This window comes from Tursiops truncatus, chromosome 5 (genome assembly GCF_011762595.2).
Source record: "Tursiops truncatus isolate mTurTru1 chromosome 5, mTurTru1.mat.Y, whole genome shotgun sequence".
Lineage (NCBI taxonomy): Eukaryota > Metazoa > Chordata > Mammalia > Artiodactyla > Delphinidae > Tursiops > Tursiops truncatus.
The window spans coordinates 36262124-36278812 of NC_047038.1; the positions used below are offsets into that span (position 1 = coordinate 36262124).

Genomic DNA, 16689 nt, shown 5'->3' on the forward strand with positions numbered 1-16689 from the left:
TGTGCATCAGAGGAAACTGAGGTACAAGTTAGATAACCTGCTGCCGACCACACAGCTGGTCAATGGCTGGGCTGGGACTGGACCCCAGGCCATCTGAGTCCAGAGCCTGTCCTCACTGCAGGATTCACAGCCCACGCTCAGCAGCATGGGTCATGGCGAGGACATCAGCACTGAGGTTAGAGAGACTTACTTTAGATCCCATCTCTCTGCTTGTTGGCTGTAGGACTCGAGCAGGATGGTTGGGCCAGCACAGAGAGATTATGTAACCAATTCAAGGTCACACAGCATGTTAGTGCCCAGAAGGGGACTGGAATTCAGTGTGCTCACTCCCAGCCCAGGGATTTGAGTCCTGACTCCCCCCAGGCATGGTGGTGTTCCTTTCCCGCCTGGGAGCCTGGGGCTTTGACAAGTTGAATCCCACCCTGCACTTTTCCCAAGAAAATCCTTCCTGGTTCCTTATCTGTGAAGGAAGGAAAATGCAGTTTCTGCCTCACAGGATTCTCATGAGGACAAAATGATCAAATACTCAGAAAGCACTTACAACAGTGGCTGGCTCTGAACAAGACTGGCTCTGGTATCAGTTTCCTGGGTAGCCAAGACTACAGAAGTCTATTCTCTCACAGCTATAGAGGCCAGAAATCAAGGTGTCAGCTACCTCTGGAGGTTCTGGAGGGACCCTTCCTGCCCCTTCTGGCTTCTGGAGGCCCCAGGTGTTCCTTGGCTTGTGGCCACATCACTCCAGTCTCTGCCTGTCTTCACACGGCCACCTACCTGTGTGTCTGTCTCCACAATGACTTTCTCATAAGGACACCAGTCATTAGATTTAGGGCCCATGCTAATCCAGAATGATCTCTTCTTAACTAATCACATCTGCAAAGCCCCTCTATTTCCACATAAGTTCACATTCTGAGGTTCCTGGTGCACATGAAATTTGAGGTACACTATTATGGACTGAATTATGTCCCTCCAAAATTCATATGCTAAAGCCCTAACCCCCAATGTGACTATATCTGGAGATAGGGCCTTTAAGGAGATAATGAAGCTTAAGAAAGGTCACAGGGTGAGGTCCTAACCTGACAGGACTGGTGTCCTTGTAAGAGGAAGAGACACCCAAGCTCTTTCTCTGCCACGCGAGGACACAGTGAGAAGGCAGCCATCTCCAAGCCAGGAAGAGAGGCCTCACTAGAACCCAACCTAGATGATACCTTGATCTTGGACTTCCAGCCTCCAGAGCAGTGAGAAAATAAATGTCTGTGTTTAAGGCACAGGCTGGGGTCCTTTGCTACGGCAGCCTCTGAAAACTCACAGACACCACTGAACCCCACACAGTCGCCATCATGACGAGGGGCTGCACTCCCTGTCCTTCCTCCTGTCCTGTCTGGGCTGCCCCCTGACTCCTGGTCCACTTGGAGCTCACCTCCTGATTCAAAGCCCATCTCAGGCATCACCTCCAGCGGATGGCCATCCTTGACCTCACCTTCACCCCTATGTCTCTCAACCCTCCTCTTTGCACCCGTCAGCAGGGATTTTGTAAGGGCAGCCAATTTGGACTGGGCATGTCCCAGGTGCAAGCTGCTGTCCAAGGGCCTCACGTGCATTTGGTGTTCACACCACCACCATGAAGATGGGCATCACTGGCCCCATTTCACAGATGGGCAAACTGAGAACTAGAGAGGCCAAGTAATGTTCTGGAGGCCACACAGCGAGGAGGGAGGAGAGCCAGGACGCAGACACAAGCACTCTGGGTCCAGGTGAAACTTCTCCAGGGTGCTCCCCACCACGGTGGCACTTGTGACCTTCCTTCTTGACCGGGGCCACATTCCACCTTCCCAGCAGCTCTGGGTCCTGCCCGGGGCAAGGAGCTCTGCCTGTCTCGGTCACTGCCATATCCCGGGAGCCCCTCTGGCTTTGGAGGGCTCGGGTGCTCTCTTCCTATTATCTGAAAGCCAGCCGTCATTCCAGAGCTGCACGAGGTTGCCCAGGGAGAAAGAGGTGGCACCAGCACTGAAACTCAGGCCTCCGTTTCAAGCCCAACCCTCCTTCCTCATCACCGCTCTACACTCATGACGCCCACAAACGCTGGCCTATTTTCATCCTGGGTGAGCTGACTTCCAAAGACCTTTGCCTCTAGGGACATTTGGAGGTGAGGGTCCCGAGCACCTCAGAAATGGAAAGGGCCTCAGATGTGACCTGGGCCAACCTCCCTCCCTGGTTTCTGCCAAAGAGGGTCTCGGGGTCCCCCGCCCAGGAGGACGTGAGGTTCTCACACATGCCTGGATCCTGAGGTTTTCCTGCCAGTCCCACTTGAAAACCACATACCTGGCAGAGCGCGGCCACGGCCTTGGTGGCTCTGACATCCTCCTCTTCCTCCAGGTCACTCCGACTCAGCCTTTGCCTCTCCAGGACCTCGTGAAAACCCTGTGAGTAAAACGGGAGCTGAATCTGGAAGGAAAATGCTGATGTTCTTCCCAGAAAAACCTCAACGGACCCCGCCTCTCAGGTTGGAAGGATGTTCACCCCAACTTATACACAAGGAAACTGAGGCACAGGGATGTATGTGACTTTCATGGCTTGTGAGTTGTGGCTGAGGCCGGGACCAGTGAATTCGACCTCCAGGAAAACCACAGACTGTGATTCTGTCTGTGTACCCAGCAGGAGAAGGTGGGACCAGCATCCCTGTCACCCTTCTCTCCTGGCCACCCAGACATCATTTTCTGATTTCAGTTGCTGGGGACCACCATCCAGGCCCTGGGAGGCCCACCCAGTGGAGCCCGAGGCCCAGCAGGGCCACTGGAGGTCAGCGCGGTCAGTGGCCAGCCAGACTCCGCTCTGACCAATGGACCTCAAGGAGCCCAGCAGAGTGACAGGGAGGCGTGCGCCAGGTGCCCCAGACACAGGCAGAAGGCACCGCAAGGCGAAACCACGGACGGTGGACTCCTCTTAGGGGGCAGCTGTGGGGGAAGAGGCCCCATGGGGGAAATGAGTAAGCTGAGTCTTGAAGGACAAGGAGCGGTTCCTGGAAGGAAGGTGGGGGGCCAACCCAGTCCCAGCTCAAGGAGCTACAGCAACAGAGACCAGGCAGTTAGAACCCTCTGGCCTTGGTGGGGGCAGAGTGGGAGGGGAGCTGAGAGGGAGGGGCTGCACGTGGTGCCAAAGGCCGTGCTCATTCATCAGTTCCTTGTTCATTCAATCACTTTTTTGTTGTTTGTTCATTCATTCAATTATTTGTTCTTTTGTATCCATCCATTTGTTCACGTGTTCATTCATTCTTTCCTTCATTCATTTGTTTGACTTTTCTTTCATTTGTTGGTTCTTCATTCATTTCTTTGTTCATTCAATTATGTGTTCCTTTGTTCTTCCATCCATCATTCATTGATTCATTTGTCCATTCAGTTATTCCCTCATTCCTTCATGCACGCATGCATGCATGCGCTCAACCCTTCCCTCCTTGGTCCCACGTTTCCTGAGCACCAGCATGTTTCCTGAGCACCAGGTCCTGGCTGTGCTGAAGTCCTGGGTTGCAGAGCTGACGCTGTCACCGTTTCCACACTCAGGACTTGCACTGAGCAATGTGATGTCAGAGAGAAGGGCCTAGAAATCTCAGAGTAACAAACTGCTGTATAATCGTATCTTTTCACTCTCATTTCAAATGGATCTTCTTCAAGACAGAAACAGCCCCCCACCCCACGGTATGACAAACCCCAGAAACCCCAGGCGTGGGCCCTGGGAGGAGGCTCTGTGGGTGCGGAAGGGCACTGGACCAGGGAACCAGGGATGTGAAGACCTCTCCTCCGTTCTGGCCGCTGGCTTCTCACTCGGGTATAGCCGCCGCCACCATGCCGGCCCCCAAGGAGGGCACGTGTCTGGGCTCTGGCCTGAGCCTGGACCCAGCTACAGTCCTGCCATCCCCTCGGCAGAGCTGAGACAAGCAAATGCTAGCGAGGAGAGAAGGACCCAGAGACACAGGCCGTGGCTGCCCCTTACTGGTCTGGCTGAGCCTCAACAACCCGGCAAGGCGGCGCTATGACGCCCATTGCACAGATGAGGAAGCCAGAGGGTTAGCAAGGTCGCTCAGACACAGCGGCAGAGTCAGCATCTAAACCCAGGTCCTGCTGCCTCAGCGCCCAAATGCTTACCAACCCTGGGGGACGCCACTGACAAGCAGCCCTGCCTATCCCCGCCCCCTCCACCAACAGGGAAACTGAGGCAGAGTCCTGCTCTCTCTCTGCGAACTGCAAGCCCTGGTCCTTCCAGCCTGTGCTGGCGCCAGCTCCCTTGCTATCCTTCAAGCAGAGTGACACCTTGCTTCCTGCCCTCCAGCCGGTCTCCTTGTCTTTTTCCCAGTCAAGACCACGAGCGTTGGCTACCTTGGCCACCTCGCTGGTCCTGCCTGCTCAGCCCCCCATGCAGGGTCCTCCCCTGACTTGCCACCTGACCCAGCGAGGGGGGCCATCCCTGTGTGACAGCCTGCCTTACATCCAGGACACGCCTGTCCCCTCTGGGGACATCGCACGCTGGTCTGCATCGCAGGTTGGGCCCTCGCCCTGAGCCATCTGTGTGAAGCCCTCTCCACGGCCCCTCCCACCGTCTTTCCATCGTCCCAGTGAGGGCGGTGCTGCTCGAGCCACTGGCTTACAGACCAGGAAGCTAGGGATGCAGAGCCCAAGGGAGCTGGCTAAGGTGACTGGGCTGACAGGTGGGAGGCAAGGAGAGACCTCCCGAATGGCAAATGCCAAGGCCTCTGGCTTCCCAAGCGCAGTAGCGGGGGGCCGAGCCCCCTCCTGCCACCCTGATCAACCCGCGTGGCTCCCTGGGACGGCTGTGCCCGCGGACGTGGGAGCGAGTCAGGAGCAGGTCACCTGGAGGAACTCCTCGGGGTCGGCGGTCTGCGGTGCCGTGGCCAGGAAGCTCCTCTGTTCCTTTTGCTGGGCCAGCGTGATCCTTGCCATCCCCTCCGCCTGGTGAACCAGTGACGCTTTGACCAGGTCTCTGCCTCGCTGGACAAACTCTGAAATTGAAATAAAACAAGGTTGCTCCCCCAGCGAAACCTCCACTGGCTGCTTCTGCCAGCACGTGGAGGGTCAGAAACTCTGGGGCAAGTCCCCTTTTTATTCTGGTTTTATCATTCAGGGCCCTCTCCCTGGGGTCCAGGACTCAGAGCAACATAAGAGGTTTCATGTAATTGCTGTGCAGGGCGGCCGGCCAACCTGACCAAGAAGTAAACAAAGGGGTATTTTCCCGGAGAAAAGAGTGTGAGGGAGGGGTAGGTGGCAGAGGGAGGGACAGGTGACACAGGGTACAGAGAGCCTGAGTCTTCAGGAAGATAGTGACACGTCAGACTGGAGTCGAGATTCAAAAACTGCCAGGGTGAGTTATTAGATCAGCAGAAGAGAAGCAGGGTGAACCCAAGGGCAAGGCACCCTGTGGCAGGGGAAGGTGAACTTGGGGAGAGAGGGGCGGGGCCTAAAACCACCCTTCAGCCCACCTGCGTCTTTCGGCCCCAGCAGTGCGCCAAGTACAGGGCCAGGAACTGGGGTCTACCAGTGAGCAGGACCCAGCCCAGCTCTCAAGATGTTCATGGAATGCAGGAGAAGAAATTATGCTGCATGAGGGCCAGGGCGGTGGCAGGGCGGGGGGGTGGGCGGAAGAGGGGGCACGCGCAGCGTGGGACCCCGGAGAAGGCTCCTGGGAGTAGCGCCAAGGACGAGGTTGGTCAGATTCTGTCCACTTGGGTTTTGGGGGAGATGCTGAGCAAGAAGCTGCTGAAGCAAGTGAGGGCCTGGCGACGAGAGGTCTGCAGTCCTCGGAAGTGTTGGTTTCAGCATCTCACACCATCCCCACCGCCACACACAAACACACACACACACACACACACACACACACACGCACACACACACACGTCACACCTCCTTCTGCACTTGGCCTAAGGCAGGCACACTTCCTTAGGTTTGACCTGAGAATCTGTTTAGCCTCTGGCACCAAAGAAAAGAGTGTGGCCAGGAGAGACCGGAGTCCTCCCTCTGCCTAGACTCCTCCCTCCAGCCCTGACTGTCTCCTTGTCTCCCCCATCTTGTCCAAGTTCAACAGAGCCCCACCTAGGGGGCTGCTTCACCATCCCATCCCAGCCACTCGCTTCCCACTGATAAAGCCCAGACCACTGTGTGTGGTGACCCCCAAGGCCAGATGCATTCAGATTCTACATGGTCCAAAGTTCTAGCCAACAGAAAGTTTTCCACGTGGTCACCTCCTGCAGGTGAAACACCTGGGTTTCCTCTTGCGGGTCCCACCAGCGGTGTGACCTGGACTAATTCTCAGATGCCCTTGATGTCTTGAGCCCTGATCTGCCCATTTCCCAGGGTCGGCCCGGGAGCAGCAGCACGTGTGGGGAACAGCCACGCTGGGTTCCCTCTCCTGCCCCACGTGACTGACCCCTGTCCACGCTCACCCACCTGCAGCTGAGCCGGGCCCCGGGCCACATGCAGGGCTTCCGGGCGTTCCCTCCTCCTTCGCCCTCTGCATGTTCCGGGTGCTTCTCTGGCAGCCTGAATCACTGATGGCGATGTGCAATCCCGGACCCGAGGAGGTGACCTGGGATGGCAGCCTGCGCTAGCCTCACGGGAGCTGCTCCCGACGCCTGCAGGTGCCGCCACCAGCCCTGGCCCACACAGCCTGCAGCACACACGGGGTGCCGGGCGCCCGGGCCTGGCCCACTCGCTCACCCCTGCCGAAGCGCTCCGCCTCCTCCCAGAAGGCCTTGTGCTGCTGAGTCAGCAACTCCTCCCTCTGCCGTCCCGACAGCTTCCCCTCGACGGTCAGCAGCTCCAGGCTGTGGGAGATGGCGGCCAGGCGGCATCTGGTCTCCTCCCGGATCTGCAGCTTCAGGAACTCGATTGTTTTGGCCACGTGTGCCCGCCCCATTGTCCTCTCCAGGGCGTCCTAAGAAGAGAAACACAGGCGACAAGGGGCTGGAACGCCCTGGGTCAGTCCTTGGCCATGAGGGTCTGTAAACAGTCACGGGCTTGGTCCTGGGGCCCCACCTCCCTAGGAGCAGAGCACAGGCCAAACCGCTCTCACGAGCTTCGTGTGTGTGCCTCAGATGGGGACAAAATGGTCCCGCACGGGGACGTGGTGAGGCTGACGCCGCATAACACAAGGAAAGCGCTGGGTACTCGGTGAGTGGTCCAGGCTTCTGGGGAGGAATTTAATAAATGCACACGACCAAAGAGGGAAGTCCCCCTTTCCCATTGTCATCCCCCCCCAGTCGACGGGGCCTCGGGCCTCCACAGCCCTGGAGGAGAGACATTAGAGAAACAATAAAGGTCGCGGGACCTTTGGCTTTCGAGCCTCCGGGAACCTGAGTGCTGGGGATTAAAGAGATTTGCTGGGTAAGCCTGACCTGGAGGGGGGCCCCGGCCGTCAGACTTTAGAACAGGCCTGCCTGCCCTGCCACGCTGTCCTTCACTTAGGACACGGCTCTCGGACAGCACGCCTCCCCCGTGGAGGACATGTCCACCAGGGGCAGGGGCGGACCCTGCAGTCTGCGTCTCCTGTCCTCGCGTCTCAGAGAGCAGCCGCTCCAGGAACCTTGTAGAATGAGAGCACGTGCACCACGTTAAAGCTGCACGCCCTGCGCCTCAGAAGGACACCTTTCCCACCTAGGGGTGGGCCCCCAGGACCCCCGGCACGGCGGCCTGAGTTCGCCTCTGCCCTTCTTCCCCACCACGCCGGCACCCTGGCCTCCTTCACACCCCTCCACTCCGTCTCCTTCCAGCTGGCCCAGAGCCACGGCCAGCTCAGGCCCAGGTCACTTCCGCCCTGGGCAGTACCTGCTCTGCCAGCCTCCCACCTGCCCGCTCCGCTCCACCCCGCCCCGCCCCCCCCACGCATGGCAGGCAGAGGGCCTTTCTGAGGTGCAAACGTGGCTCTGCCATCCTGGGGCCCAAACCCTGCAGTCACTGCCTTCAAACCAAGTCTAAACTTCTGGGCACGGTGCACGAGGCCCTTCAGGACCAAGCCTGGCTGAGTCTCCAGCCTCGTCCCACACACCTCCTTGCTCCTGGCTGCCCAGCACACCCGGCCTTTGCACACACTGCAACACCCTCCCGGCCTCCTCTCACTCCCCTGCCTGGCCAGGTCCTGCTCGTCCTTACGCGCTGTGTGGCACCTTCCCTGACCCCCTCCACCTCCACGGCCCCCTCCTCTCGTCTCTGCTGCTCCTGTGCCTCTGTCTAAGCATAGGGACAGTCCCAGGCTGGACTGACAGCCCTTGAGACAGCGGCCATAACTGCAACACCCAGTAACCAGCCCTGGGGCTCACTGTTTGCTGAACTGCATTGGTCTGTGTTTGAGCAACGTGTGAACAGGGCAAGGACAATGATTCCCCCAGTTATGGACAAGAGCACTGAGGTTTATTCTGGAACGCCACCCAAATAGCCCAGGGACAGCGGCTCTGAACCTTCCTCTCCGCCAACTACATGAGCCCGACGGCCGTCAGCGGACCCATGACCGCTAGAGGGCGCAAGAGGATAAGCGCTCGGTGCAGGTGTGGACGGCAAGGGATCCAGCGAGGCTCAGGGCGTGGGGGACAGCGCCCAGTGCCCAGAGCAGCCACCTCTGAGGCATCACGGTCACGCCACCCGGCTGGAGAGTGACAGCTCAGCCTCTGGATTTATATTCAAGGAAAGACGGGAGTAGAGTCGAGAGGCGAGCATGAGCAGAGGGGCATCAGATGGAAGGTGGGAGGAGTAAAGGGACTTGCGTGGGAGGCGAGGGGGCCACCGCTGGCTCTGAGAGCTGTAGCCAGTCCTCAGACGTGCCCGGGCTCAAACTTGGCTCCAGACCTGCATGACCTTGGGCACAGAGTCCTCACCTACGCCTGACTTACAGAGTGGATGTGAGCATTAAATAAGTTAAAATAGGTAATGCACTTAAAATAGCAACCAGAAGACAGTAGGTGCTCATGAATGCAAGCTGTCGTCATAATTACGTACAGCAGGTCCCCACATCCCTCCTACCATCCTCTTTCTCTCGAGCATCCCTAGAAGCTGATTCTGATGACCTCTGGGGCCCTTTCCAGGGCTCTTCCAGTTCTGATATTCAGCAACTCCATGCGACACATTCCGACTGCCCAGGCCAGAGTTCTCAGACGCCTGCAGCCTGAGAATTTGAATTCTTCTGGAGTTTATCAACAACATACTCTGACACACAGGCAGAGCCAACCCGTCCCTCTCTGTACAAACACAGACTGTAGCTCTTTCCACACATCATTACGATGACTTGTTTACGTCTCTTTTGTTTGCTGACACTTGGCCTGCCATTGTCTAATCCGTATCACATACTGAGCACTTCCCCTGGGCCAGGCTCTGTTCTAAAGGTCCTACATGTTGTCCACTTTCTAACACTCTCAGAGCTGATGCTATTCAGATTCCCATTTTACAGATGATGAAACTGAGTCACAGAGGTTAAGTAACCTGTTCAACGTCATACAGCTAATAAAAGGCAACTGTGGGATGAGCTCAGGTTTCTAGCTCCCGTCTGCAACACTGTTCCTGTAACAGGATGTGGCACACGGCAGGTGCTCATGAAATGCTGACAGAAGGAAAGGCCTACAGATAACCTGGAGAAAATTATTTCCCTTCTTCCTATGTGGAAGTGACCGGCTAACACTCGGGCCAGAGTCAGCTAAGGATACGTTTTTCTTCTGCATCAATATCCTGCTGATGGAATAATAATTAAATACAAAGAAAAAAAGAATAAAAGGAAAAAGATCTTTCTCTTTGATAAGCATTCATATCGGCAGCATTATCAAATCAAAATCCAATTCAAAGGGTTTGGACGGCAAACCAGGAAGCCTGGGGCACAGGCTGAGCGATATCATTAGGCAACATGGGAGTCCTAGGTGAGTCGCTTAGCTGGCTCCTCTGCTCTTCGGGGATGAAATATCTGTGTGTCTTTCAGCAGTGCGGAGGAGGGAAAGGAAACTATACGTGTACGTGACAAGCAAAAGCAAAGAAAGTTCTCAAACAGCTGTGTGCACCTGGGAATTTGTTAAAAATGCAGATCCTGATTCGGGAGGGGGGACGAGATTCTGCATTTCTAACCAGCTCTCAGGTGACGCTGATGCTACCGGTCTGCGGACCACACTTTGAGAAGCAGAGCAGTTTGTGCGGAGTCTGAGGAGCTGAGTCTCTGAGCTGAGGGCAGGGCGGCTGCTGCAGGTTTCTGAGTCAGGAGTGCCCTGGGCAGGTGCACAGGTCTGAAATGTAATTCATGAGTTCTCAAGGTCAGAGGAAGGGGAAATGGGTGGGTAGGTACCCTGGCCTTTGCACACAGCAGGGCTAGACCGAAACCTCCACAACAAAACCCAGCAGTGACCGAGCATTTCCCCGGGCCCTGCCTGCAGCAACTCCTGGGACCACCTTTTTTAAGTACAGTCATTGAAGCTCAGAAGGGTTAAGTAACCTCTTCGAGATCACACAGCTTCAAGTGGCTAAGCTTAGATTCAAAGTCAGATTTGGATTTGTGGATTCCTCTGCGCCAGTGGTTTGCATTCCCAGCTATACATCAGAATTGTTTGGGGAGTTTTAAAAACAGCAATGCCAGGTCCTCCACTTCAGACCAATCAGATTGGATCTCTGTGTAAGAGGCCCAGGACATGGGCATTATTTTAAGCCCCCTAGGTGGTACATGGGGCCGTCCAGGAGAGCTAACCAAAGCTCCGTCCACACCAGTGAGCATCAACTATGACTACTCACTGTGGTCACCTGGAACCTTAAAAAATCCAGACTAAGAATCTTTGGGGTGGGGACCCATCTTGGACCCAAGCATCAGTACTATTTAAACCTCCTCAGATAACTTCAACGTGCAGCCAGGATTGAGAACCACCAGTGTCCTATGCTGTAGTGATGTGGGGCGGGCCAGTCTCTCCACTGAAGGAATGGTTAGATGGATGGACGGACAGATAAATGACTGATGGATAGATGGAGGGATGGATGGACACACTGCTTTTCTCTGGCCTCTATATCCCTTTCTACAATCTGCAGGTTTTGAACTTAATGACCCCGACGGGTGCTCCAAGCTTCCGGATTCCACGCCTCTAGTTTGAATATCACGGTCCCTCCCTGCCCCCTCCAGCGTTACCAGAGCCTGCAAATCCTGAGAATCACGCAATAGCCCTTCAGCTGCAATCATTCTTTCTGTCAGAGTCATCATGAGCTGTCGGGCTTTGGAGCTGGAACACTTAAATTGGTCCACCAGAAAGTGCTGGATGTTTTCCATCTGTTTCCAGAAAGCTTCCATCTGTGAAATGAGAATGAGATGCAAGAGGTGGGGGGAGAAAACTTATTTAAGAAAGCTTTAAAGCTGTCCGGCTCAGGCTTGGGCATTACTATTCACCCCTTATCACAAACTGAGATTAGAAACAATTCTACAAGTTGGAGAAAGTTATCTTGGCAACGATCACATTCTCCATTCTCTTTGTAGGTGCCAGTCAGTTTGGAGGTGGCTTTTCAGCAAACACCAACGGGCTGCTGATAAGAAAGGCAAGCACCATGAATCTCTCAAACAGCTGAAAGACTGCCCGGCAGTGGGGTAGGGAGCGGGGTGGGTGCATGAAATTCCACAATGCGCTCCTGGAAGCTTCCAGATCTTTAAAGGGGATTAAACGCATCCTGGAAATAAAAGCACGAATGGCCATTTAATTATTGATTATTGTCCTAAAAGTATAAAAGAACAATATGACAGAGATGACGACGACCATAAAAACATTTTGCCTTCAAATCTTTTTCCTTTCTCCACCATCTTATCAGGAGCAGAGTAGGGAATCGCCAAGTGGTTTAGAATGTTGGGGGCTAAATTTTTGTCGCTGCAGCCTTCCAGACCCTAAGAACAACGATGCCCATAGTCATAGCAACTTTCCTTTACGGCACGCAGGTTACAAGCCAGGCTCCGTCCTTCACGCATTTTATTTCTAGATAAAATATGTATCGGAGGTACAGGGAACAGGCTCAGGAAGTTAGGTCACTCGTCAAGGGTCACAGAGGCAACAAGAAGCAGAGGCATATTTGATGCAGGTCCCTTCAAGTCCCACAGCTGTGATTTTCTCCATCTTGGTTCCACCTCTCAGATGCTGAGAAGGATGTTGCTTGCTGGGCAGGGTCAGGAGAAAACCCACACCTGCGCGAACCAGCACCTCTTCGTAAGTTTGCTGTCCTGTCTCAAGGGCCTCGTGGCAGCTCAGCAAACCCTTTATCTTCACTGGCCACCTCCTCCCTCACATTCACACCCGGCTCTCGCCCCCTCTCGCCCCATCAGACGACTTCCTTTCCAACTATCAGAGAATGTGGACTATCATCTGTGAATTCCTGCACACCCGGAACCAGAGCTCTACATCCAAGCAGCTTCGCCTCTTCTCTTCCCATCGCAGAGAACGAGGATGCCCACTCCGCTCTTCTGAAAAACTCGTGATGCCCCTGGCATCCATGACCTGACTTTCTCCTGCTTCTTAAAGGTCCATACTCTGCTTCTTGTCTTGATTCTCCTTGATTCCGGCTCCTTCAGTGCTGCCAAGATCCAAGATCTGGCATGAGGCTCCTTTCTTTACCCCTTCCACACACACCCCTGGACCAGAAGCATCTCAGTTAGTGAAGGACACCAATACTTCAGAGACTCTTATGAGAATGATCAATCCTCTGCCTGAAATGTGCAGACACGGACAAGATATTCCACGGCTTTGGGGAGTCCATGCACCACCAGAATCTGGGCTGAGTGCCCTCCCTTAGCCATCTCATCCCGAGAATATCCCCGCTCTCCGTGTGATCCTACCTGAGCTTAGTGGGGACTCTCCACCCCCAGGCATCTCCAACTCAGGATGTCAAGCCACACTCACCATCTTCCCTCCCAACTTGTTCTCCTTCTGGGATCCTTATTTCTGTAGACCGGATCCTCTATACCCTCCTCTTCCCACCACCTCCTTAGATACCACCCTATCAGCTCTCCCACTTTTTCTTACCTCTCCATCCCTACTGCAATTGCCTTCCTGAAATTCCTACTGGATTAGCCCCAAAGTCCCTAACAACCCTCCACACAGCAGCCTGGGCAGTCCTTCTAAAACACGGCCAAGCCACCCTCTGCTGCTTCAGTGACTCCCATCTCCTTGGCATGAGACGAAAACCCTCAGGGAAGACCTCTGGCTTTATCCTGCTCAGCCTGCTTCGTAGCCCTGGCTCCCTTCTCTACCCACCCACTGGACAGCATCCATCCACACTTCTCTCCAAAAGCTTCTCGATGACCCTTTCTTCTACAAAGACCTTCACAACCCTGGGGTAAAATGAATCGTTCTCCCCACTGTACCTCAGTCTTCCCATACTTCTATCTATCATGGCACTTGTAACCCACAAAGTCCTCATCCGTTCGCCTGTCAGTCCCCCCCACCAGACAGGCCTGGGCATCTCCCTGGCGGGGCCAGGTCTAAGTTCATTTTGAATTCCCAGAGTCCAACACAACACCTGCGTGCCAAGAAAATATTTGTTTAATTTGTAATATGTGAACAGCAGGTAGTAGAACCTCAAAGCAAAAAAGAGAGTTTGAGGGAAGCCATCCTCTCTAGAATTTAAAACATGCTTTTATGAGTGATGCCTGGAGTTTGAGAAGTTAGCAGCTGGCATCTGCTCTAAGCCACAAGGCGGTAAGGACACATAGGGTTAGAGTGATCTTTGCTTTGAATGATAAAAAGATCGATGTAAAATTTAAACAAGGAGAATTCATTAAGAGGAAAAAAAGACTCCCTCAGTAAATCTTGGCCCCTTAATTATACCTTCTCTATCACTAACTTCAGAAACTGGATCCCTGGCTCCAGAGCAGAATGCAACAGGGAATTCCAGCATTAAACATGCTTCTAGGTACCATCTCTTTAATCTCGCCAAACGAACTGTCCCAGAAACCACGCTTTTTATATGGGAAGGAAAACCCACCACATACATTAGCTATTAGATGCTCAGAATATTCTCTCTCTTTCTTTTCTACATCTGCCAGGGTGATGTATTCAGAGTCACCAGCACCCAACATCTCCGTGTTTGACAGTCGGACCTGAAGTCTCTTTTCTAATTCCTCCAAATCCTGGAGAAAAAAAGAAAAAGGTAAATACAGAAAAAAACCTAATGTATCTTAAATTCTAGAGAAGAAATGCTTTTATTTTCGCCCCATTATCATAAAATATTTCTTAACCATAATTAAATGCTTTGGGTGTTGTCCTACTGAAGGACTGATGATAAAAATCATCAAAGGGCTTCGGGAATAATGGATTACGTATTTTCTTCTATAGTTTTTCCCTCATCCCCCCAAAATAGGCCATATTTTAAAAACAATGAAATAGTATCTTCCTATCTTTGTGAAGTCCGGGAACATGTCATGACATCTGGGGTGTGGGATGGAATGTCTCCTCCCCACTCCTCTGGTTTCCATGGGGAAGGATTACTTAGTACACCCCAGGGAGGAAGTGATATGTATTTGACTGGCGGTTCCAAAGCAGGAAGTGAGCACAGCCCCTAGCTTGCCCAACCTCTTCCTCTTTGGGATGGACCATTCAGGGGAGGCCACTGCTCTGGTGTGGCCTCATCCCAGAGTGAGCTGGGCAGCAAAGGTCCATCTTCTGTGTGGGGAGGCCTGAGGTGGCCCAGCTTTGCCAGTAAGCAATTTAGCTAATCCTGGGATTCAGTGTTAGGAAGCAAGCCATGATCGCTGTGCACCTAAGCTATGTCTTCCAAGCTGGCCCCTTTCAGTGATGAAGCTGACATTTCTCTGTCTCCCCAACGCTTTCTCTTAATTAACTCAGAACTTAGAAGGAAAAGGGGAACCCTATGTATGGAGTCCTTCAAACCCCAACCTGGAGTGTGGAGGGTTTGTTTTCTGTTCTGTCCTGTTTTCTGGGCTGTTCTGCTTTCTCTAGACCTATGTTCACTGACATGTAATCAATGCTGGTGTGGGTCCAAATCCATTATTGATTATCCAAGCAGAAGCCATATGTGACTTCTAATTCTCACAGCGTCTCTACAAGAGAGAAATGAGGGTTCTTTTCCAGATGAGGAATCTTATCTATGGGACGTTGAGATATTTCGTCCAAAGTCTCCCAGTAGGAAGTGGTGTGCTAGGCGAGGCCCCTTAGGCTCACTGACTCCAGAGCCCCACTCTTCTAACTGCACACACTATGCTGCTTCTCTCCAAAGCAGCTGCTATTTCTGGGCACTTCTCATCTTCATCTAGAAGTTCTGAGGCTGTTGTCAATATTATAGGAAAGTATGCATTTAAAGCCCTTGGTCAGACTACCTCCACTGAACAGTAGCCACTGACATAATTAAGATGCTCTGAAAGCGGTAGAGGTGGGATTTGATCCCAGGCCTGCAGATACCAAAGCTCTTATTCTTTCCATATGACATTCATTACTAGTACAATTACAAGTATCGCCACCATTATCATTCTTTTTGTCATTGGAGAGTCATTTAAACTCGTTGAGCCTCAACTTCCTCAGCTATAAACAAAAAGAATGATGGTCACTCACAGGGCTGTTGTGAAGATTAAATAATGTGTGTAAAGCACTCTGTGCATCGCCTGATGAGGACGATCACAGTAGTGGTGGTACTGAGGATGATGACAATGATGTTAACAAAAATGAAGACGTACTGCCTTCTCCCTGGGAGGGAGTGATGAATCCTCCCCCTTGGAATCCAGAAGAGTGAGGAAGAAACACTCCCTCCTCCCAGTCCCCCAAATCTCATGGTTGCAGTGATAAGGATGGTAATGATGACTATGATGAAGATAAGGGTGGTGATGGAAGGAATGAGGATTATGACAATGATATGATAATGAAGATGAAAGTCGTGATGGCAGAAGTGAGGATGATGAGGATGATGGTGGAGGTGGTGATGGTCACGGTAACGAGGATGAGAATAACGATGCAGATGAGGATGACGGTGGCAATGGGAGGAGTAAGAATGATGGCAACAATGATGGTGGCGATGATGAAATGTTGGTAGTGGTGGTGGTAATGAGGAGGATGGTGATGGTGGTGGTAATGAGGATGATGAGAATGATGAGGAAGATAATGATAACAGTGGTGATGGTCATAATAAGAATGATTACGACAATGATGAAAATAATAAAGATGGTGGTGGCGATGGCGATGATGATGCTAATGATAGTGGTGGTGGTGACTGTGTTGGTAATAAAACAATAATAATGACGATGATGATGATGAAGATGATTGTGCTGGTGTTGGTGGGAATGGGAATGACGGCAGCGATCATATAATCAGGGTCTGGTTGTTACTTTGCTAGGTGCTTCATACAAATTTTCTTCTTTCTGTAATCCCACAGGATGGGAATTAGAATCCCATTGCACAAAGGAACAACCTAGGATTCTGAGTGTTTGTGAAAGACAGGACCAGGATATCAATCTCCACCACTGTGACTCCAGGGTAGCCCTGACTCATTTTGCTGCACATAAAACAATATAAAGCTTGTATAAAAGACTGAAATGAGAAGAATGCAAAGTAGTAGGAAGAGTTATAACCAATAAGCGAATTATATATTTTAAAATACCCCACATTTGTACAGAAAATAGAATCAATAGTGGTTCTCTTTGAGTAGTGGGTATGACCAACATCCTTTTTTTTTCTACTTCTAATATTTTTCCACA

At 52.6% G+C, this 16689-nt stretch overlaps 1 protein-coding gene across 8 annotated transcripts in view; it reads right to left on the bottom strand.

The window, feature by feature from the left end:
* The window catches only part of EVC (EvC ciliary complex subunit 1), an 84005-nt gene that overhangs the window by 39713 nt on the left and 27603 nt on the right, over positions 1 to 16689 (bottom strand). For 6 of the 8 annotated variants that reach the window (XR_012331930.1, XR_012331929.1, XM_033856835.2 and 3 more), the window contains exons 7-11: positions 13978 to 14115; positions 11140 to 11298; positions 6720 to 6936; positions 4860 to 5008; positions 2320 to 2418 (exon numbers count right to left, since the gene is read on the bottom strand). Coding sequence is in view for 6 of the 8 variants with exons in the window: in XM_033856835.2 (XP_033712726.1) it covers positions 2320 to 2418; positions 4860 to 5008; positions 6720 to 6936; positions 11140 to 11298; positions 13978 to 14115 (762 nt within the window). In the remaining 2 variants the exon portion in view is untranslated. The remainder of the gene's footprint in view (positions 1 to 2319; positions 2419 to 4859; positions 5009 to 6719; positions 6937 to 11139; positions 11299 to 13977; positions 14116 to 16689) is intronic. The other 2 variants (XM_073805035.1, XM_033856834.2) reach the window with 2 other exon arrangements.